This window comes from Sparus aurata, chromosome 12, assembly GCF_900880675.1.
Source record: "Sparus aurata chromosome 12, fSpaAur1.1, whole genome shotgun sequence".
Lineage (NCBI taxonomy): Eukaryota > Metazoa > Chordata > Actinopteri > Spariformes > Sparidae > Sparus > Sparus aurata.
Genome location: NC_044198.1, coordinates 22,070,973 through 22,093,083, shown reverse-complemented (window position 1 = coordinate 22,093,083; position 22,111 = coordinate 22,070,973). Strand labels below are relative to the sequence as shown.

The 22,111-nt window shown below is 40.9% G+C and overlaps 2 protein-coding genes across 4 annotated transcripts; both read right to left on the bottom strand.

Annotated features, from left to right (window-relative positions):
- Window positions 1-2,962: 2,962 nt before the first annotated feature.
- On the bottom strand, window positions 2,963-11,213 carry c12h2orf42 (chromosome 12 C2orf42 homolog). 2 transcript variants are annotated; one of them, XM_030435425.1, is made up of 9 exons: window positions 9,852-11,213; window positions 7,185-8,336; window positions 6,869-6,988; window positions 6,618-6,719; window positions 6,141-6,245; window positions 5,899-6,006; window positions 5,070-5,170; window positions 4,180-4,342; window positions 2,963-4,082 (listed from the first exon to the last, which is right to left on the bottom strand). In XM_030435425.1, the coding sequence occupies exons 2-9, from the start codon at window positions 8,302-8,304 to the stop codon at window positions 3,844-3,846; spliced, it is 2,058 nt and encodes a 685-aa protein (XP_030291285.1). In that variant the 5' UTR covers window positions 8,305-8,336; window positions 9,852-11,213; the 3' UTR covers window positions 2,963-3,843. The 2 variants fall into 2 exon arrangements, with proteins under 2 accessions (XP_030291285.1, XP_030291286.1); XM_030435426.1 differs by lacking the exon at window positions 6,618-6,719 and having other exon boundaries at window positions 9,852-10,404.
- Window positions 11,214-11,569: 356 nt separating this feature from the next.
- LOC115592543 (nucleolysin TIA-1-like) lies at window positions 11,570-21,258 on the bottom strand. Of its 2 annotated transcripts, none has more exons than XM_030435429.1 (12): window positions 21,037-21,258; window positions 19,260-19,356; window positions 18,605-18,703; window positions 16,515-16,569; window positions 15,774-15,861; window positions 15,575-15,650; window positions 15,327-15,432; window positions 15,080-15,178; window positions 14,905-14,989; window positions 14,646-14,784; window positions 14,312-14,457; window positions 11,570-13,828 (listed from the first exon to the last, which is right to left on the bottom strand). In XM_030435429.1, exons 1-12 carry the CDS (start codon window positions 21,060-21,062, stop codon window positions 13,690-13,692), a joined length of 1,155 nt encoding a protein of 384 aa, XP_030291289.1. In that variant the 5' UTR covers window positions 21,063-21,258; the 3' UTR covers window positions 11,570-13,689. The 2 variants fall into 2 exon arrangements, with proteins under 2 accessions (XP_030291289.1, XP_030291288.1); XM_030435428.1 differs by having other exon boundaries at window positions 14,312-14,460; window positions 21,037-21,257.
- Between the last annotated feature and the right edge of the window lie 853 nt (window positions 21,259-22,111).

Here is a 22,111-nt window from a genome sequence, read left to right as displayed (position 1 = left end):
ATTTACAGACTTGAGTCACTGTTTTGATGACTTGAGACTCGACTTAAACCAAGGAACCAAAAAAAGAATGAAGGGTCATTATGTCACTGAGTCTCGCTTTGGTTCCAGACTTTGGTGTCAGCTGTATTGAAGTCAACATATCAATTTAGTATGACTTCTGATGAAGAAATGCCTCCAGAAAATTAAAGAACAACTATCAGACGGTAGGTTAGTGATTATTTCCTTCATTAACATGTTCCTTTCCTCGTATTTGTGTAGGAAAGGCTCCTGTTTGCGGTGTAAGTGCAGCGTTATTTTAGATCGCACTACCTTGCTCGGCATGACCCGCTGCATCCTGCCCGTTAAGTAATGCATATGTGCAACTCTCACCAAAGATTGAACAGAGGCGAGATGTCTCACTCTGATGCCAAAACAGAGCATTCAAGACACTGTGTGAACTGAATTTTATTTTTCGTAATGACTTGACACACCCAAGAAAATATGACTGGAAACTGTCAGCCAACAAGCTGTAAACACAACACTGACATGTCACCTTGTCAGCAGTTGCCTGTTTACACATTCAGCAGACATGAACCAAGTAGCATCAGTCCAATATTCACACTGTTTTAGCTCTATCTTTGATTTCTTACAACTCCTGGGAACATTTCTGGCTGCTAAATGCTCCAACATTTCCTCCAGCTAGCTGCTAATTTTGTCCGTCTGTAGTTTAGTGCCGAGCAGATAGCTTACAGTGGGTTTTTAAGAGTTTTTCCTCTATAAAACAGCTGCGTCTGTAAATCTGTGTGAGAGGAGCGAGAGTGAACCAAAACAGTAAATTTCGGGGCTGTAAAAACCAAAACAGGCCAGAAAAATGCCACAAAGCTCCCCGTGGGGAGGCTGCTCATTGTGCAATGACAGGCTGAAACCATCCTGTTGTTCGCAGGAATACGTATTAGCTTACTCCGAGTATTTTCTGTGTATTGTGTGTATTTATCCTTGAACAAATGCGGCATTAAAGGATGATGAAAGAAATGGGCAATGAAAGAGTAAAGAAGATTAATGAACACAGTCCCGAATAATGAGAGGTGGGAGGAATCATAACTGAAATAAAACAGCTGTGATGGGTGGTTTCCAGATGATGTAACCTGCTCTCAACACCAAAATATGTGTTACAAAAGACAGTCGAAGGTACAGTCAGATCACAGCCTGCGTGTCAGTGACCGTACGTGATCTTCGGAGATGGTTTTCCGTGTGGATAATGTGGACTGACAGAGCTGGAAGAGAGCTGTCATCAGTGCGTGTCTGCTGCCCGGCGCTGACAGACATGCAGTCATTGTCGGCTGCGTCTTGGCTGCTTCCTCCCGCTCAATCATATAATGAGAGAGACGGACGGAGCTGACTCGGCCATGGACTTCACATTCCACTTGACGTGTGGTTGTGAGGATTGTTCAAACCTAAAGTTTGTCTTTCTGTCTGTATTTACCAAACTCTTTTTTAAGAAGCGCCTGCAGCGTCGAGCATCTACCACGTCGGTTCAGACTGACGCTCAAAATAATGAACGGATTACTGTTGAACTTTGTACAGACATGTGTGTTCCCAGAAGAATTCCTAATGACTTCGGGGGTCGGTTTGATTCCTTAACTTTCATTGTCGCCATTCTTTTTATTGGTATACTTGATTAATATCTCAATTAGTGAAGCTGTTATTACTGATGTGGCTTCTGATATCCATCCAGAAGAGGTCAAATATCCAAAGTGGACGACGACTTTTGCTCATGTCACACAGTTGTTCAGATTAACTTTGTTGTGGCATGTATGCCATCCCATGTAAAGAGACCAAATATCTCCAAGCAGAATGAAGAAACAGTGTCCACAGAAACATTACTTTGGAGACATTATACCTGCTAACATCAGCATGTTAGCAAAGTCATTGTAGTGTGAGGTACAAACAAGTAGTTTGCTATCTAGATTTTCTAGAAAGGCCTCAAGGAAGTCAGCAAATCAGTAAAGAGAAAACAGAGGAGCTAATAGCGCTTACGTGACTGACTGAGTTAGCGTGTTAGCATCTAGCTCGCAGCAGTTCACCAAACTTGTAGACCCAAACATTTTGCCACTTTCTCATATGAGGACTTTTTTAAAAATCTTTTTTTAAAATCAATATCGACCTGCTTTGCAAACATTTCCCCCTCTCTCCTCCTCGCCCCCCCCCGACTCTGTCACACATCTCTGAGGCGGCGGAGAAAGCCTCTCTGTCACAATGTGCCTGCTTCTTCCTTCCAGGAGAGGATTGATGCGTCTCCCGTCTCTGTGACTGACGGACTACATAAACAGCTCAGCGCGGTGCTGAGAGCTGTCTGGCAGCCGGGCCCCCCCGTGCAGGCAGAGGCTGTGCTCACACTGATGTCCTGGGGGCCTGTGAGGGAGGAACGAGGCCGGGGGCTGGCACCGTTCTCATACGCCTACACCCCTGATGTAGAGACGCAGCGTGCAAGCTGCTATTCTGAGGAGTGCATATCATTTTGGCGCGATGTTCTCATGGTATTAACTTGTAATCTTAATTAATTCATGAACATTTGGACACATTTCGGAAGCATGTGTGATGTTTCCAGCGATATATCTCGCAGCGAGTGTGTAATTTTCTGCTTTGCGGTGCCCAGAACGGAGGGAGGCAGATCCAGCCAAATTATGAAATGCAGCTAAACACCAAATTTTCTTCTATATCAGTTAATTTTCTACGGCGATTTTTTTTTCCCCAAAGTAAAGAAGTCTGAATAGGTCCTTTCATACGCACCAACTTCTCCGTTGGCGTTTGTCTGAAAAGCTTTGTAAAACGCGTCCCCCTGCTGGTCACAGAGCAGGATGATGCCTCCATCTGCTGGTGAACATCTGTACATCTATTTACTCATGAAGGAGCAGAGCGAAAGCACTCAGCACTAACAGGGATACAAAGGTTTCAAACTGCTGAATTTGACTTTACATCCTCATTTTGATCAATCAGTCAAACTTTATTCATATAGCACCTTTTGAGCAAATCAGAGTGCACTTCAAAGTGTGGCAGTGTTGGCAAGAGAATGTCTTAAAAAAACAGCCCAAAACCACAAATAAATATAAACAAAATATAGATAGATTTAAGGGGAATGCCAGAAGTCACAAATACTGTACTGTAATACTGTAATATAACTGTCAGTTATATAAAAAATGCCTCTTCAGTGATTAAAGAATCTGCAATAAAATGAAACCACTATATTTAGTTACTAGTTACTTTGAGATTCAGATTATTCAGTGTTTACAGGCTATTAATTGTGACGTGTTACCGATCAGACACTGTTGTGTGCGGGACACGTGGCGAGAGGATGTTGCATCAGAGCCGATGCAGCACATTTTTAAATCAGTTTATTTTAGCGGCATTCTGACAGAAGAATCGATATACCGATTATTGGAAAACAAACTAAATAGAAAATCGTCTGAGCCGTTTGTATCTACTGAGGGAGCAGGTCCTCTTTCACAGAGTCCACAATGTTTCTACAGGAGCCAAGAATGGACAAACTCAACACCAACGTTCACGTTTTTTTAGTGGCCGTTGTAGGGAAGGGTACCGCGAGTGGTGTCACACACACTGGACTAATGAAATGGACTGGACTAATATGTTTAAAAAATAGACATCTTTCCAAAAATATACTTGTTTTTAGTTCTTTTCATGAGCGTGAACATTTAGCATTAATATAAAAGGCATTATGATGATTGCTCCAACACAGACTACAGACACTACAGATTATTCTGCCATACCATCATCCACTCGCATAATATAACATAGAAATATGGGTCAGTCACAAACTGTCAGTGATTCATATTAATCCAGATCTGATCAGACAACGACCTGAAGGATCTCAACAGCCTTCTTGAGTTTGGACTGGCTCGAGTCCGACTTGTTACGACCTCCTTTCTCCGCCGCGCTCGTCTTCTCGCAGTGCTCCTGCTGACCGCTCTGCTGGTGGCCGAATTCAAAGCTGATCCTGAGCTCTCCCATCTGACAGCGAGGGAGGACGTCGGGGATCCACTCGATCACAAACGGACTGGCCTCCTTCTGATCTGCCGAGCCCGGTCCTGCAGAGAGACGTACGACGGTGTTAATGCATGTGTGCAGACGAAGCTCCTGGAGAAGAAAAAAAACTGAAGAAATATTAAAAAAACAGTCACTTACCGACTTTGAGGAAGGTGCGAAGCTCCATGGGTCGTATCGCCTGCGGTCGATCTGTCCTGAATCCCTCTGGTAGCTCAGGCTCAGGCGGAGGGTCGGGGCAGTGAAAACGGGAATAAGAGCCGTCGGCGTTCTTTACGAAACTCTGGTAGAGCTCCAGAGGCAACTGGTGGACAGATGGAAGGTGGATTAAGACAAAGAGTGCAACTTAAAGCGTAGGTATATACATATTTAAGTAGTAGAACATAATTTATGTACAACGTATTATAAAGAGATATTTATTTCCTCTGTGAAACAAAAGTCTGAAAAACACAACATGGTGTTTTCTTTCATTATGTTACTCTGAGTGCACATTAAAGGAGCACTGTGTAGTTTTGGAGATGAAATTCAAACTCAGAATTTTAATATTTACAATATTATTGAGTTAATAATGCAAAATTTGAAATATTTATCTTTCCCATAACTGAATAAACAAGCTGTTCTCAGAGGAAAATAAGTTCCCCAGAGCACTGTCTGAAGCTAGAAAGGTGGCAGGGTCCGCCACAAATAAACAAAGTAAAACAGTATGAAACTGTGTCGTCCTTTAAGGTCAGTTTGTTTCTTCAGTTTATTCAGTCATGAAAACAAAGAGAGTTTGTTTATTTAGTTTTTACAGGCAGAAAAATACATTCAATGAAGATTAAAATGTATTAAAATGTATTCTCCCAAACTACATTTTGCAATTGTAATGGACCCGAAAGGGACTAAAAGACTTCAGAGAGGTTTTACTGATAGAACAACCAGAAACTATAAAAGCAAAAAACTATATTTAAACTACATCTGCTTTTTAACTGCTGTTGCCAGTAGAGGTTACACCTTTACATGAGAGAGAGAGAGAGAGATGTGGTGTTTACCTCGGGAGTGTCGAAGATGCGTTTGACCTGCATGAGGTTGGTGATGTGCCAGGTGTACTTGGAGAACGAGCCGAGAGGAAGTCCGTCGTTTCTCACAAACGCTGACGTCCACACAGAGAGACAAAGAACAAAGAGAGAGTCTGTATTTGTATTTGCTCACTAATTTGTTTAGCCAGTGGTGGAAGACGCACTCAGATCCTTTCTAACAAAGTAAATGTTGTAATTCTAAGTGACATATTGTTGCCAACTGGACTGAAACCACTTGGATGAGATGTGAAAGTCCAGTTGCCAACAATGTGTCACTGAGAATTACCATGACCTGGATGAGTGCAGCTGTTTTACTTTAGTTTAAGGTCAGAATGTTACATAACGTTGCTTTAATATTGATGCATCATGTATTAAGTTGTATTTTACTGTAGGCAGATTATTCTGGTGGTTCTGACGTGAGATGATTATTTTTTTAATTTTTTTATTATTCAACCTTTATTTATGAGGGCTGGAAAGAAGAACATTTTGTTTTTTTGGACAGTTCGCAAATATTTTGATGTTGTGGGAATTATTGGATAGTTTTATTTCTTGGAGATTCAAAGAACTGCTTCAGTGAAACCATCTGAGAACATCAGAAGTTGAAGGAAATGTCTGATTGCCAAAGTTACTTTCAACTACTGTTGTTAATCTGAGACGTCTGGGTCTCAAACTGCCAGTCCACATCATTTTTTTTTTGGTGACCACCGGCGACCTTCAAGTCCCCAAGCCAGGTCCCCACGGACTGAGCTATAAAGATGTCTGGGTGAAAACATTTAGCTCCAGATTCACACAAGTGTTCCACCTGTTGTGAAGTTCGGCAGCCTCTTCTTCTTGGAGCCGAGCGACAGTCGATGCTGCAGAGCGTTGAAGAAGTCCTGGGGAATGTGGTACACCAGAGGTTGTGGTTTCCCTGACGGGGAAAAAAAAAAAAAAAAAAAGAATTACATTCAAAACAATTGCAATTATGGAAGTATTTTTACTTATCGTCTCAGACTTTTGAACCCTAAAATGTATCTTCTAGTTGAAAACAACATGCATCTTTACCATCAAACTGGTAGTGCATCGTCTGGTGGATCCTCTCTGTGACGCTGGAGAGCCACTGGTGGAAGCCCATCGTCACCGCACACTCATCCACAGCCTGGTTACTCCCTGAAACAATCACACACACAGTGATTAGACGATCACGTGACACGACAAACACTCACTCATTAACTTCTTTGTCTCGACGTGGACCACCCACCCGCCAGATATTTAGTCTGTAAGCTTTTATCTGTCACATGTAATTAACAAGGCCTGGAAATGTTCCACTAATGAAATGTTAAAATATGCTCTGTGTTCTCTGCAGTGTGACCCTGTTCTTTTTTAATGGTGGATCAGGATTAGTGCAGCAGGATTAGATGATGAAGATAGAGACAGCTGTCTAAGACGATGTGAGGCGCTTTAAAAGGCAGATTGAGGCAGCAGAAAGATGAAAAGGCAGCGAGGAGGGAGGAGGGAGGGAGGGAGGGGGCGAGGGAGCACCTGGAGCCTTCAGCCCTCCAGCACCAGGGCCTTTCCTCTGACCAGCTCTCCTCAGGCCGGAGGCCGACGCTCCCTCTTTCCCCGGCCCAGAGGGAGAGGCCACTGAGGGGGCAGGAAATTAAAGAAAGACAGGTTGGGAAAGATAAAGACAGAGAGAGAAGGGAGGACGAGTTCAGACAAACACGCTTTAGAGAATCATCCTGTTTTAATGAGCGATAAAAATCTGTCAGGATGTGTTACGATGAGCCCACCAGAGAGAGAGTCATCCAGGCGGAGTTTCTTTGTTTTATGGTGAGAGTTGAACGTTTCAGCCTGATGCAGAGGCTTCTCACTGGGGCTGATGACTCTGCTGGTCGGGCTCTGCTGCGCGCCTGGAAGGAAACCATGAGGATGTGAGTTATTCTGGGTTACAAGTTTATAAGGTACACCTCGCTGAAACTAAGTCTCATACAACAGTCCTGCAATACATCCTCCCATCATGCAGATTATCATGTTAAGTTATTGTTATTGTTCCAAAATGTCAAACTATCCCTTTAAAATAACTCCAAACCGTTTGAGTTACTGTACCGCTGGGGGTGTAGTTGATGAAAGCAGCGAACTCTGAAGCCAGTTTCTCATCGCTTGCTAAGGCACACACACAGGCGTAGAAGTGGAGGCAGGGCTGTGATGTCACCGCGCTGGGAGGAGACTGAGCGTTGGTGGCTCCTCCTCCTCCATCGACGCCACCTTTACTCCTCTTGCTGCTGACCTGACAGGCGCAGTGGAAAACGCCGTGCTGCTGCTCTCTGCTCCGTCTCTCGCTCTTCACGCCCTCGGACAGACCGCCTGCACCCACGGTGAGGTGCAGCAGCCCCAGAGGATGCTGGGAGTCTGTGTGGCACTTTACCACCAGGGTGTCTCTTGCGACGCGCTGCACCAGGGGCCCTGGAGACTCCGTGGCCAGCCTCCACAGCTCCTCCCTGGCCTGGATGGACGCCTGTAACCCCTCCAGGACGGAGCTCTTTAAGGTCAGCGGCGTCGCCCGGCTGTTGCAGTCTATGGCCTGCTTGATGTGGATGCAGAGGCTGTCAGACGACTGCTTGGAGCTGGCGACCGCTGATTCTGACTCACTCTGGTTTGACCGCTGACCCTGCCTGCACGAAGGCACGAAGCAACGCCCCAGGTTGATGCGGGTCAGCAGGGTGGCTCCGTCACCCGTCGCGATGGCGGTATCGGTGGGGACAAGCTCCACAAAGCCCAGCTGTGTGGCTGTGGCTCCTCTTCCTCTGTGACACACTGAAAACACCTGCACGCCTCCACCTAATCCACCGGCCAGGACGCCTCCTCCGCCCTCCCGCTCCTTCCCTCCTCTCTCCTCACTGTCTATTATCACCTTCACCACCTCCACTGCGCTCTTGCTGCTCCGGGCCGCTGTCGCAGCGTTTCTGAGGGAGATCCCGCAGGCTTTGTTCTTGCAGCTGAGCCCGCGGGTGCCGTTATAGATGCCACACTGAGGACACTTGCGGATGCCCCGCAGCGTGGCCCGGCCCAGGTTGGAGAGGAAGGCGGGAGTCGTGGACGTAGTCTTTCTGGTGTCTCTCTGTTTTGCTGCAAGGTTGGCCTGGGTGGTGGAGGTCTGTGGGGTGGAGGAGGAGGAGGAGGAGGAGACCACGCTGGATGAGGTGGTAACCGTCACTTCGGCTTCCATTTTTCGGTGTCTTTAAAGGTTTAACTGGAAAACTTGACAAAGAGAGAATGACAAACATGAATGTCTGGTCTTCATGTAACTCCTTTTCTTCGACTAACCACTTGCATGCACTGGTGTTAGTGTGACTGACAGTAGAAAGCGTCAATTGAATCATAACATCAACACAAACTTATTTTTAGACCAGGTAGAGTGGAGAGGAGGACGAGCGAGGGGGACAGAGGAGGAAAGGCAACGATATGATTTTCCTGGATGTGGCTGGGATGATAAAAGATTCTATTGTGGATCGCAGTAAGAATCACAATCATTTTAAAGAGGGGAATTTTTATTATTCTCACATGAATGACTTCAAAAAGCTGTCTAGCTCACCGACTGCAGCCCGATATTGGTTTCCTGATTATCCTGAATTGCCTGAGCCTGTCACCATGACTGAAGGCACTGCTCGGGCATCGTATCCCCACACAAATAAGTTATTGATGTGTGTAAGTACTACAGAATCTAAATTACAAACAGCATGGCGCCATTTCTTCATCCTTTATTCGTGCAAGTCATTTTTGATTTATTTTTTCAAGAGTCTTTGAGTTGTGTGCATGTGATGCAATACAAATATGCTTCTGAGCAAAATTAAACGTTTTATTGATTCTACTATGTTTTAGTTTGATTAAAATTTTTATTCAAAAGTTTTATGGATGTTTTTGATGATCAGGATAATACAGTGAATCACTACTATGTTGGACAGGATGATCATGACATGGAATTAACATATATATACCCATGCCTGATGCCAAATACTGTGTATGTGCATGGATATGAAATAACAGTCAAATTAAATGTGTTGTGATATTTTTGGGGACAAAAATATTCACAAAACACAAACTAAATATTTTGAGACAAAATACAATCATGAGGTGAGCAATAAGCTATTTCATCTGTCAGCCTCCTGTACTCTGTGTTTTCTCTGTCCGTCACAATGTGACTGTTAGTCAGATTGGTGGAATGTAACCAAGTACATTTACTCAAGTACTGTACTTAGGTACAATTTCGAGGTACTTGTAGTTTATTCACAACTTTGCTTCTACTCCATTACATCTCAGAGGCGAATATTGTGCCATTTACTCCACTACATTTGTCTCTCAGCCTTAGTTACTAGTTACTTTTCAGATTACAATTTTTTCCACTACTTCCTGTCCAGTGAAAAAGACATATCTCCAGATGTGTTGATATTAAATGTTAAACTAAAGGATGTGTTGGGTCAAAAATACACGAAACCACAAATGTCCCACTTTATATTTAATAGATAATAAAACTGAGTATTTTAACAGTAAATTGAAACCGAACTTAAAATGGCGCCGGTTTTTATTTGACAAATCTGCTCACCTTAATTGAAAAAACACATAGTTTTCTTAAGTTTTGCTATCAATTACCGTTAAACCGTTCTCTACCAGACGTATCGTGTGTGTGTGTGTGTGACGGCCTCGCTGCACACACACGCCCTGCCTCACACATGACCGTCCTGTGTGTGTGTTCTGAGAAGCTAATGTTCAAACTACCTGTGATCCGCTTCTGTTTGGTCAAACTCGGCTCGGCTCTGGCCTCCAAAAACCGTCTCGACCGTCGCCATTCCTCCTTACATCCCGACAACCGCATTGCGCCTGTAACGACACTCTCCATTGGTCGGAGTCGTCACGTGGGCGAAAAAACGGGGCGGTCTCTCCGGGAGCGCTGCATCATGGGAGGTGGAGTTTCTGTCGATTGGCGGGTAGGTGCCCGATTTATTTAGTTTTTGTTGACATTTTTTAACAAGGAAAAAAAACGTTCTTCTAAAGCGCCAACTCTCACTGTGTTTGAACTGTTATTAAAGCAAATTGTACGGGATTTAAAGCTGAAACTAATGATTATTTTGATTACTGATTACTTTAGTTGTCTGATCTATAAAATGTAAGAAAAAGGTGAAACATGTCAATTAGTGTTTGGTAAAATCCTCAAATGTCTTTTTCTGTCGACTACCCAAAGATATTAGGTTTACTGTCATCTGTCATCAATTTTAGACATTTAACAAGACATTTTCTCTTAAAATATTACCAAAACCTATTGATTTATTGGGCTAATCGTCACAGCTCTGATTAGATTACATTTAACCAGCCTTGTTCCAGTGCTGTAAGTACATTTACTCAAGTAGGTTTACTGTACTGAAGTACAAATTTCAGGTACCGAAATACTTTACCGAAAAATATTTTACTTTTTTGTTCACTATATTCATCTGACAGCTGTAGTTACTCAACAAATTAAGATTTTGCCAGCAAAATACACAAAGATATTTAGACAATTGTCATTTTTTTTAATGTAAAACATTGAATATTTCCAGTTTTGCTACTGTCTGTTGCTTTTAAATCAAATTATTTTAACTTGTAGCTTAAATCTAGTTTCAGAAGTTTTACAAACAAATCAATTGATATAGAAATTAATCCATAATGAAAAAAAATATTAGTTGCAGTTCTATACAGAATAGTTCAAATTGAGCTACACCTCAACCAACTACAACATTAAAACCCTGCTTTTACATAAACGCATGAGTTGTGATTATCCATTAATATCTGTAATACTTGCACTACAGCTGCAGAGGACATTAAGTACTTTTACCTTCAATACTGTAACAACATATTATACTTGTATTCTTTTATTTTAGTAACCATTTCAATGCAAGATGATTACCTGTACCCTAGTAGTTTTTTTATTGAAGGATCTAAATACTCCTTTCTAGACATACTGACGTCAGACACTGATATAATGTTCAGCCTGAGGTGTGCTTTGTGTTTACGACATGTCAACACATTAAGCTGAGGTGCTGAACATGGTAAACATTACAACTTGCCAACACTAGAATGTCAGCATCATTGTGGGCTTAGCATTTAGCTTAAAGAGCCACTGTCCCCTTGGTACAGCCTCACAGAGCCTCAGCAAGGCTGTAGACTCTTGTTTTAAAATGTTACATTTAAGATTTTTCTGATTAATCATTACATCAATAAAATATCAGTAAACAGAGAAAAATGTTCCAAGAGTCCAAATTGATGACCTCAGATGTTTCGTCCAAATCCTTCAAAGTGATAACATTTACACTGATATAACAGAGAAAGACAACAAATACTGAACTTTCTCCAGCCAAGTCCAACTAAAACAACTGTCTTATAGCTTTTGTCTCCATTTTTCCCCAGCGAGAGTCTTTGCTAAGTCTAAGAAGTACCAGATTACATAGATGTGTCCAGGAAACTTTTAAGCATCAGCATTTTAATGGGACAAAGCAAAAACTCAAACCATGTTACCGAAGCATCAACAGAACTTCCCTTGCCAAAACATAGGTTGAAAACATTCTTAGGCACCGCCTACTCTCAGATGATTTTTGGTTAAATTAAAAGTAACTCACTGATAATAAGGCAACACAATGGATTTTCCAACTATATTAAAAATGATGGTGGCCACAGTGCAAAAATCTGATCCTTAGAAGTAGAGCTGCAACCAACGTTTATTTTCATGATTGCTCATTTAGTCAATAAAATAAGAGTGAGCCCTAACTGAAGTCTTCACTCTGCTTCTTTTGTTCAACCAACAGTCCAAAACCTAAAGACTCTTCATTTACCGTCATAAATGACAAAAACAGAAAATCCTCACATTTAAGAAGCTGAAACCAGCAAATGTTTGACATGTTTGCTTTAAAACTGACTTGAACAAGTTATGGATAATCAAAATAGTTGGTAATTAAATTCGATCGACTTATTGTTGCAGCTCAACTTTCTAGGTTGTTTTCTTCATCTATAAAAATGATTGTTATTTAGGTTTAAAACAGAATAACTTATATTATGTATTATTTGTCAATTGAAAGGCTTCTGCATAGCAATGTTGCTTGTCCTCAGAGCCTCTGGAAGAATCAAATGTTGCACTGTCTCTACTGTACACGGACCAGCACTGGACAGAGCTGCTACTGTCAAAGAGCCGTTTCTGGGATCCATTACTCCAACCAGAAGCAAGCAGTCTTGCTTAATTAACATGTTGTCTTTATACAGATTCAGTACAATTGAGCAGACTGTTACATTAAACAGACTTCCAAAGGAAATTACAAAAGAACGTGGAATGCAAAAACATAAAAAAAAAAACCAAAAACAAAACAACCCTAGTATTTCAAATTTTGTGAAAAGATAACCTTAAGTATTTGTGCAATATTTGTCTGCCTATAAGTAAGATAAGAGTGGCAGTAATCCCTGCAATTGGTTTATTTGAGATATTGAAAATCTAATTTTTAAAAAATAAAGCTGACAGTTTACAGCCACGTAATGTTTTATAAACAAACATAAAAAGGTCTCACGTGTGACATGATTCGATGGTGTCACTGCAACATTTCTTTATAAGACAGTCCCGAAATCAACACAAAAAGGCAAAAGCTCTTTATACAATGTCAGCGTTTTAAAGACGGAAGATGACACTTGATGAAGATGAGGGGGAAAAAAAAAAAAAAGATGGCATAGTCCTTTTTTTTGTTTCAGGAAGTGATGAACTGGACGTTGTGTGTGTAAAAGCATCAGAGTTCATGCACACACGCAAGCATACACACATTATCCACAGACTGGATCCTCAGTCCGTTCAGTCCGTTCCGGGGAGATGAAGTGAAAGAGCGCTGAATTTGACCTGTTTTGTTTGTCTGCTACCCCTCAACCTGCCTACTTCTACTCAGTGATTTCCTACGTTTCACAGAATGACTTGACAACACCCTGAGAACTTGCTTGGACTTGTATTTCACTTCTGCAAGAGGTGGACAGACCAAAACCGTGAGAGTAAGAGGTTCCAAATTGAGAAAAAAATAAAAATTGCACCCTTTACTATGGATTTGAAGGTTGGTTGGCCTCAGCTCCCTGTCTAATTGTTTAACGTTGGTATAAAATCCTGCCCTTCCTCTTTGGCTCTGAGGGGCTGAAAACAAACAAAACCTGGAGTTTTTACTTTAAATTTCATTAGCTGAACATTTCTTCCTTTTGAACTAAAATGTGGCTGTGCTAGAAATGTCTTGACACGGTCGTATATTTACATTTGGCCAGTTATCTGCAGGCATTACAAAAATACGCCAAACAATAAAATGGGCCCAGGAATGCAAGGTGCATTAGCAATGGCTGTTTGAACAGTGTTGAAGTGTTCTGGAGTGGACTGTTTTTCTTTACACTTGCAGATTTGGGCAGTGGGTGAGGTTATGGGCTGGTAAGGTTGATAAAATGGCAGACCAGCCTCACTAACAGAATAAGTTGTGTGTGGTAACAGAGAGAGCACATCTAATGCGCTCCTTCCCCCAGCAGAGTATCATCCTTGTGGCCGCGGAGGCTTACAGAGGGCTACTGTGGTCAGCGATCAGTGGGTGTGGTAGCCAGCAGTGCTCATGCCAGCCTGGTTGGTTAGCACAGTCCCGTTGACTCCCTGCCCGGGCTCCACCATGCCGCCGTTGCTCACAGCGCCCACGCCTGTCCATCCAGCACCAGCATGTAAATGACTGAAGAGAGCAGACAGAAACAATATGGTTAGAAAAAAAATGGGTCAGACTAAGATTACTCTTATTACTTCAAGCATGTTGAAAAGATTGGACGGTTATCAGATTTCAAGAGAGCTAAGTGGAGCCTGACCCATCTCCCAAGTGGGTTGTGGTGACATCCTGTGACCTCTCCCCCTCCCCTAAAATGATATTGAGTTGTAAGACTCAACTGTGTCTGAGAGGTATTTGGCATAAAGGTTTAGTTCCTCATTTAGTGACTTTGTCATTTCATAATATAAAGGGACTTTTATTATGAGGAGTAAAACAATGTAAACCCTGTTATTATGGGCAGTGTAAATAAGCTTTTCTGATGCCCCATTTAGTGCTGTAGTGACAGTAACTGGCACAGAAAAATGCCATGACATAGAAAAAGAGACAGTTTCAGTGAGGGTAAACATAGGTATTTTTCCCTATACTCGTGTCCTGCTCGTCTCTGGTACTCACTTGTAGCCCTGCTGATCCCAGGTCTGTCCATAGACTCCATAACTCGGCACCTGCCATCCATTGGGCACATACTGACCAATCTGCTGCGTGTTGCTGTACCACTGACCCCACTGACTGTAGGGCTGCGCTGCGAAGCTCACCGTGTTCTGCTGACATAGAGAAGAATATTTCAGGACGCAGAGGATCACGTTACAGCCGCATCGTACAGCAGAACAGGATCTCACAGTCAAATAAACGAGCAGTCTAACAGTCCATCACCAGGGATTTAATTTAATGTAACTAGTCCAGATTATAGACAAACAACATGTTGTATTGAGACGATCTTGGTCCATACCTGTGGCATCTGTACCTGCTGTATGGGGCTAACCATGTCTGTTGTTTCTTTGCCCCAGTAACACTTCACAACATAGCCCTCTATGGATGTGCCATTGACAGATACGATGGCATGAGCTGCTGCTTCATGGGAGCTGAACCTGCACACAGAAATTAGATTGTTTAATTTCATCCTACATTTACGTGAGATGCATATGTGACAGTTCAGCCTTCAGTGCATGAAGTAAACAGCCATCTGGTGAGTCAGAAAGTCAGCTTACCTCACAAATGAGTAGCCTTTGTCTGGGAAAACGCGTATTTCCATTATTTGCCCGAAGGGTGAGAAGGTCTGTCTCATAATTTGCTCTGCAGACAAACAAACAAAAAAAGTTTATTCCATGTGCAGATATTGATTTTAAAGCTTCAACTTACTACTGTTGACAAAGTAAGACTCACCTGTGAGACCCATTGTGACTCCCCCACAGTAGACGGTGCAGTTGCTGGGGCTGGACTGGTTGACCACCTCATCAAAAGATAGCTGCTTGCTATTGGATGCTAAAATAACAAAAGTTAAAATCTTTATTTTAAAATATAAACTGTAGAATGAATGAATGAATGAATGAATGAATAAATAAATGGGCTCTAAACAGCACATCTAGAGTAATCCAAGTATCTTGACTGATTTGAAAAGACGTTGACTTACTTTCATTTGCAGTTTTCGGAGCAGGCTTCCTCGTGGCCCAGTTGGTCCGAATCTGCCTCCCGCCCAGCCACTGTCCACCCATCTGCTGTATGGCGTTCTCTGCATCCTGAGTACACAGAGGAAACAAACTGCTGAGTCATCAGCTGAACATCAAATACAAAGCATCTGACTGCAAGCCCTGTCCTCAACAATCTCAACCCCCTAATGTTTTCTCAGTCCTCTAACATGGGCATCATTGGCACACTTACCCATTTGTTGAAGAAGGAGACAAAGCCATAGCCTTTAGATTTACCTGTGGCCATGTCTTTCACCACTCGACAATCCCTGTGGAACAAATACAACACAGTCAGTCAAGAATTCATCATTAATCAGGTCTCAATAAAGATGCTGACACGAAATAAAATACACTTCATACATGACTGATAATTAGAACCAATTGGCACTCACGATATTTTCCCAAAAGGAGCAAACGCTGCTTTTATGTCATCTGTGGTTATTTCAGGACTTAGGTCTCCAACAAAGACATGGAAGTGACCTAAAAAACAACAGGTAAAAAAAAAAAAAAATCATTGTCATTAATATGATTACGGTCATGATTACGATTCTGCATTAACATGTTGCCAATTTTCTTTAGGGTCCCTTGGATGCTCAGGACAAAACTACTCAACCCAATCAAGTGAAAAACAAGTCATCGGTGAGGTTTAGAATAAGGGAATGAGGTTCACAGATTATTATGTTTTTTTTTAAAATCATAATTAAAACGTATAAAAAAGTAAAATGGAGTACAGCTATGGGGTTTTTCACGGTCTCAAGAATATATTTACGTGCATACCTGCCATGTTTATGTACTATATTACTGCACAACCTGATAGAGTTTAACATCTCCACTATTTTATCTTTTAGAGTCCTTTTTTCACGATTTTCTTTAAACATATATTTGTATGAACGCTGCTGGAGGGAATCTGTGACCTTAGAATTTCCTTGCCAAGAATTGCTTTGCTACAACTGCTGAGTAGATGAAAATAAAGACCATGAACTTGTCTCTTATTGTGAATACTGTAGCACAGACAGAATGTGATATACAGAGTACTGTGGATAAAGAGAATTCTGATAAATTCTACCTTGAAACCCCTCGGTTATTCAAGGAGAAATAATGTAACCATGAGATAGTTTTTTATTTTTACTCACTGCTTGTGTCTTTCTTTTGGCTGGTTGGTGTCGTGGCCCAGTTGACCTTGACTTCCTGTAAGAGAAACAGTTGTAGAGACGAGGAAGAGGAGAAAGGTGAGAAGTGAAGTACGCTTGCAGAAGAGAGGATGGTGCTTTTTCTTTGATTAGAGGTTTTGTCACACACACACCACTTTTACAAAGGTTATATTTTGTGATTGAGATAGTTTTTTTTAATAAGCTGGTCTCTGTATGCCACATTTGGGTTCTTAAACCACCACTACAAATCGATTCATCCATTGTTAATATCTAATTTTACATACCTTTGCATTAATAATCAAACAGTATAATACAGTGGAGCATATAAAGGGATATCACCTTCATAATCAGGAACATTTCAGTCTCAGTCTAGTAAAAAATTTGGAGCAAAACTGTAGGAAGTAAGGTCCAAATAACAAGGGACTTACAAACAAGTGATTTTTACGAACTTGTTATACTCCTCAAATGGTCCTTCAATACCTGTTGAGGATAAAATATTTTCAACTGAATGTATTTCTCTGGAAGTTGCTCTTATGTGGATTCTATGTGGAAATAAGTTTGCAAAAAGAACACATAGCAGTAAAGATGTAGGGGCACAGAAGAGCATTAATTAAAGGAGATCAAGAATGTTACACGTAGCATGATTACACAGCAGGGCCATGTTAAATCAATTCATACACAGATGGCAAACTCACTTAAGGAAAATCTTGATTAAAGCAGAGACAGCATGGCGCATGAAGTGACAGTAAAACAACACTATTTACACTTAAGTAAATTCCAGAAGTAAGTCGTCAGTTTGTTAGTTATGCCTGTAATGTAATCCTGTTCTCTTTTTACTTAATTGGTCAAATGTCTAAACTCTAGGGGTGTAACGGTACATTTATTCATCCCAAAAAGTGACGGCATTGAATGTCATGGTTCTGTGCAAGAAGTCATACAAAGAATACGCCTATCACATTATGGTGAAATTAAGTCTGTGGGATTGAGCATAACCGTTCAGATCCACTCACCGCCATCAAAACAGCAAAAGCAGAAGATGACGACGCAATTAAACAACAGGAAGAAGAAGATGCAGAGACTGATAGGCTGCGGCTAGATAAGACACCACTTCTTACAAACCAGCGGTGTGGTAAAGTTTTGGGCGGTGTGCTGGTGTTGCTTGATAATTGTATGTGTGAGGAAACTTGCTCTACGGTCTATCAAAAATAAATTAAATGAAACCTGCATTATAATTTTGGGTATTTTTTTTAGTTTCTTTTATCCCCCAATGTACCAAACCGTGACACCAAAATCGTAGTACGTACCCAACCATGACTTCTGTGTACCGTTATACCCCTACTAAGCTCCGAAGACAGGTTAGATCGATGTTGAACTATTTTGATGAGCAAATACACATTATTTCAGGTCATTTTTTAAGCAAAAATCCCTCCAAAATATACTTGTTCCAGCATCTCCAGTGTGAATATTTGCTGGTTTTAACCACCATCTCAGATATTAAAAAATATTCTGTGGTGTTGAACTGTTAGTGAAAAAAGTGTATTAACTTTTTCTATCTGATTGTTATATTTCATTATTAGTAGCAGTAGTTACTAGCTGCAGCCCAATTAACAGCAGTTACAGCAACAATTGATTTTTTTTCTTTGACAAACGCTGTAAAGCGCAAATAATGAAAATTCTGCTTATGATGGCTGCTCAAACCTAAATTAGATTGTGCCACAGATCATAAATTGTACAATAATGGTAAAACCACATACACTACAACTATCTAGTAATTCATTGACCCTGATTACTCTGTATCCATTAAGGCTTTCATGCTTTGAATCCCTACCATGAGAATCCAGGAAAAACTACCAACAATCTCACACTGTCAAGTATTTAAATACTAAAATGACCCAAGTCATTTGAGATTGTGCACAGAAGAAAAATGTGCACAGGGGGAATAAAACAAATTAAATGAAGTGGAGCAGGAAGATAAGGTTTAACAAGATACAAGCTTTTTTCAGCCGCTTCATTTGAACCCTGCCCACCCAGCCTTGCCCTAGTTGACTCACCCAGGAGAATTGATTGCTTACCTTACCCAGAATTTTCCGACCATTCATGGCTGCAATTGTGGCAGTGGCATGTCTATGCTCATAGAACTCCACAAAGCAGTAAGGATCATGACCTGCTGTCTGTAGCGGACAGAAAACAAACATTTAACTGAAAAGTCACATTCAGTCACCTGCTTTTTAGTCAGAAATGTCATTAAAAGGTTGAATAAAGGCATTTGCAGGAATGTCAGAAATGCTCCTTTTCGTCTCAGCTGGCAGGGGAGGCATGTTGTTAGTGATACTGAAGAGTTAGAACAACGTCAGAATGGAAGGGTATATGCATGTGGCAGATGAGCAACTAACATGTATTCATGTTTGTGGTTTCAGATTGTTTTTAAAAAGGAGCAAAGGACAAGCGATTTATAGAGCAGATAGTGTTCTGTAACCGATAGGAAAAATGCAAATAATCACTGTGGCCATTATTCAAATTAAAGTACATATAATGACATCAGCATTTGTTTTAAAAAGGCAGGCCGTATAGTCCTGGCCACTGGAAAAAATAGTGAGGAAGTGAGCAAGTGATACAATCAGATCACAAGAAAAGCAAAATGTTAATGCATGAGGCATGTTGTGGGCAAAGCATGTTCTCAAGAGAGAAAAAACCCCAACATAGAATAAGAAAAGATGACAAACTTACATCTACTATCATTTTACAGCTCTTGCAGGGTCCAATCTGGCCAAACAACTCCAAGATGAGGGCCTCTGTCACATCCCTGGACAGATTCCCCACATACCTAAGTTGTTTTTTAAAACATGGACAGAAGACACAGACAGTACTAATGAATGTTTTGTGATGTAATAGCAGATTTTTACATCTAGTGTGGGTGCCGAAGCAGGAGCAAGCCTTTCCTCCAATTTTATGAAAATCCAGCCTGGGAGAGAAACACCAATGGTGGCCTGTGACTTGTTAGGTTGTCCCAAAGGAACTGTATCAGCAGTCCCTGGACAGGCTGGTTTTTAGATTGTTTTCATTACTACACAGGCCTGTGCACTGCCACATACAGGAATATTTGCTGTCTGGACTACAAATAGACATAGGGGAGGTAAGAGTGGAGTAGCTCTGCTAATTTTTCCTAATTGTGTTGGGTTTGTGTCTCCATTCCCCTAATTTTCCCTATAAACACTAAATGGCTTTATCTTTTTGTTTAAAATGGTGTTAAGTCTTTTTTGTGTTTTAGGGTTGTAACTAGAGTTGCAACTATTCATCGATTAGTTTTCAGCTATTAAATTAATAGCCAAATATTCTGATAGACATTGAAAGGTCAACTCGGATTCCAAATTCTTAACTGTGAATATTTAGTCAGTTTCTCTTTCAGAGATTATCTTGGGCCTAACCCCATTTTAAAGACCAAAAACCTAATAAATTAATCAAGAAATTAATTGTCAATCAAAATAGTTGTAATATTGTACAACAAAAACATTTAAATATCCATATTTACATAACTTTAGTGTTAACTCAGCCTGCTCTTTGAGATAATTTTATACACTGATCAGCTATTGCTGTCACAAAGGAAAGGTATTAACATGGATATTTTACCATTAGAAACTCGATAAAATCAGATATCAGCACCCAGAAATTGACAGATTTCAAGTGCACCTTCAGTATTAAAAGGCAGTTAAATCTCAAGGCCGTCCAGAAAAATGATCTGGAGTCTGCACTTAATGATGAGCTCTCCAGCCAAACACAAAGTGCACCTCAGGACAACAAACATCATTGAAATCCCAGCTATTGACCTTGTCCTTACATCACTGCTGGCTTTAAATAGGGTGAAGTTCTTAACCTGCTAACAAAAATAACCCGGTTCCCAATTTAACATCAGCATTAGCACGATACTATTTATCGAGGTTCCTGCTAACAATACAAATGTTCCTGGGCCTATGCCATAATTATTCTCTAGCCCGAGTAACGCTATGGAGGTGATTGCACACCGATGTCCATAGAAAAAACAGGCAGTTTAGTGTTCTCCTGCTCGTCGTCATTTTTGCTTGCAGTATATCACAGCGTCTGATATGTTTGGCTGGTATCTCTAGGCCGCTATTTCGTTCGGCATAAGCGAAACAAACCATGGAGTATTCATTTTATTAATAATCCTCCTTTCACAGTTTTCTTGACGAGCAGTGTGAACCGACGGGTTAATTTAACTAAGATGTTTCTGGAATTAGCTAGCTAGCATGAACGCTTTTGCCGGATTTTCCGATGCGTTTGTGTTTTGTTAAACCGCGTTAGCTTTGAAGAATACCAACGAACGATTATTGATTTTGTAATTCAGTGAGAGGTCCAGTCTTTACACGGCAGAGAAACGAACATTTTTGGACTGAAGTGCGCGCTGGATAATAGGCTGCCAGTGGATGTTAGCTAGCTACGTGACGAATACAAGCGGTTAGCTAACGGGAACGCAGGAACACACACTTACAGGGTTTTGGGCTGGTCATCGTCCATTCTGTTGAAGTTGCTGGCCGAGAACAAGTCGCGACCCTGAGAGCAAATCCACGACTGTCGCGGGCAGCTGCCTTTGACACCGTCAAGTTATTTTATTGCGCAGTATGAGCTGATTTACCACCGCTGTTAGCTCCAGAGTGAACAATGGGTAGCCGACAAAGATGGCGGAGCGACCGGGGCTGACACGAAACACGCATGCGCAGTAGCTCAACCAAGGGCTACTTAACTAGCCGTATTACAAAATACAGTCGAATGTAAACATGACACACACGTTTCATATGAAGAAACGAGAATTCACCGATCAAGTCTCTTTTCTCTGTTTTTCTTAAAGAATATCTGCAGTTCTCACATATGTAAAATCTCATCAGCTGCTCGTAATGTCGAAAACGTAATTTTACTGGTCGATTTCAAGATTTAAGTCTATTTTGCTTGTAATTATGGACAACAGTGATTTTATAAAGCATTCATTAAATAAATTAACGGTTTCTTTAAAACTAGTCGAAAGAAAATGTCCAAAATACACATTTAGGTGTTTTTAGATTTATTACACATTTATGCAAATTGGGAAACTTTTAATTAGATAGCCTCGTTGGCATATTAAAACATGAGATATCAGAAAACAACTTTATTCATTTATTGTTCTTGCTTATTTTTTAACATTTACTTCATTTCTTATTGTGATTTATTCAACCCTCGTATTTACCTCTCTGATTTTCTTTCTGATTAAGTATTATACTGAAGACAAAACATGTAAAAAAAAAATAAATAAAATGTTTTAAAGATACATAAAATAAATAAATAAGTGTAACATTCTATTTCCAGCCATGTTTAATAGTCCAATGAACTGTCTTTTATCAATTATGACCTGCAAAAACATGTATTTTTACAGCTGGTAACTACTGCATATAGAAGTATTCTATATTTTTGCATCTCCACATACACTACCTGTCCAAATTTGACTCCCTTTAAGGTACAGGTTTTCTACGAGAGACAATCTGTATTATTATTTCAACATTTCTGAAAACATCATGCATTAGAAATAGTTCACT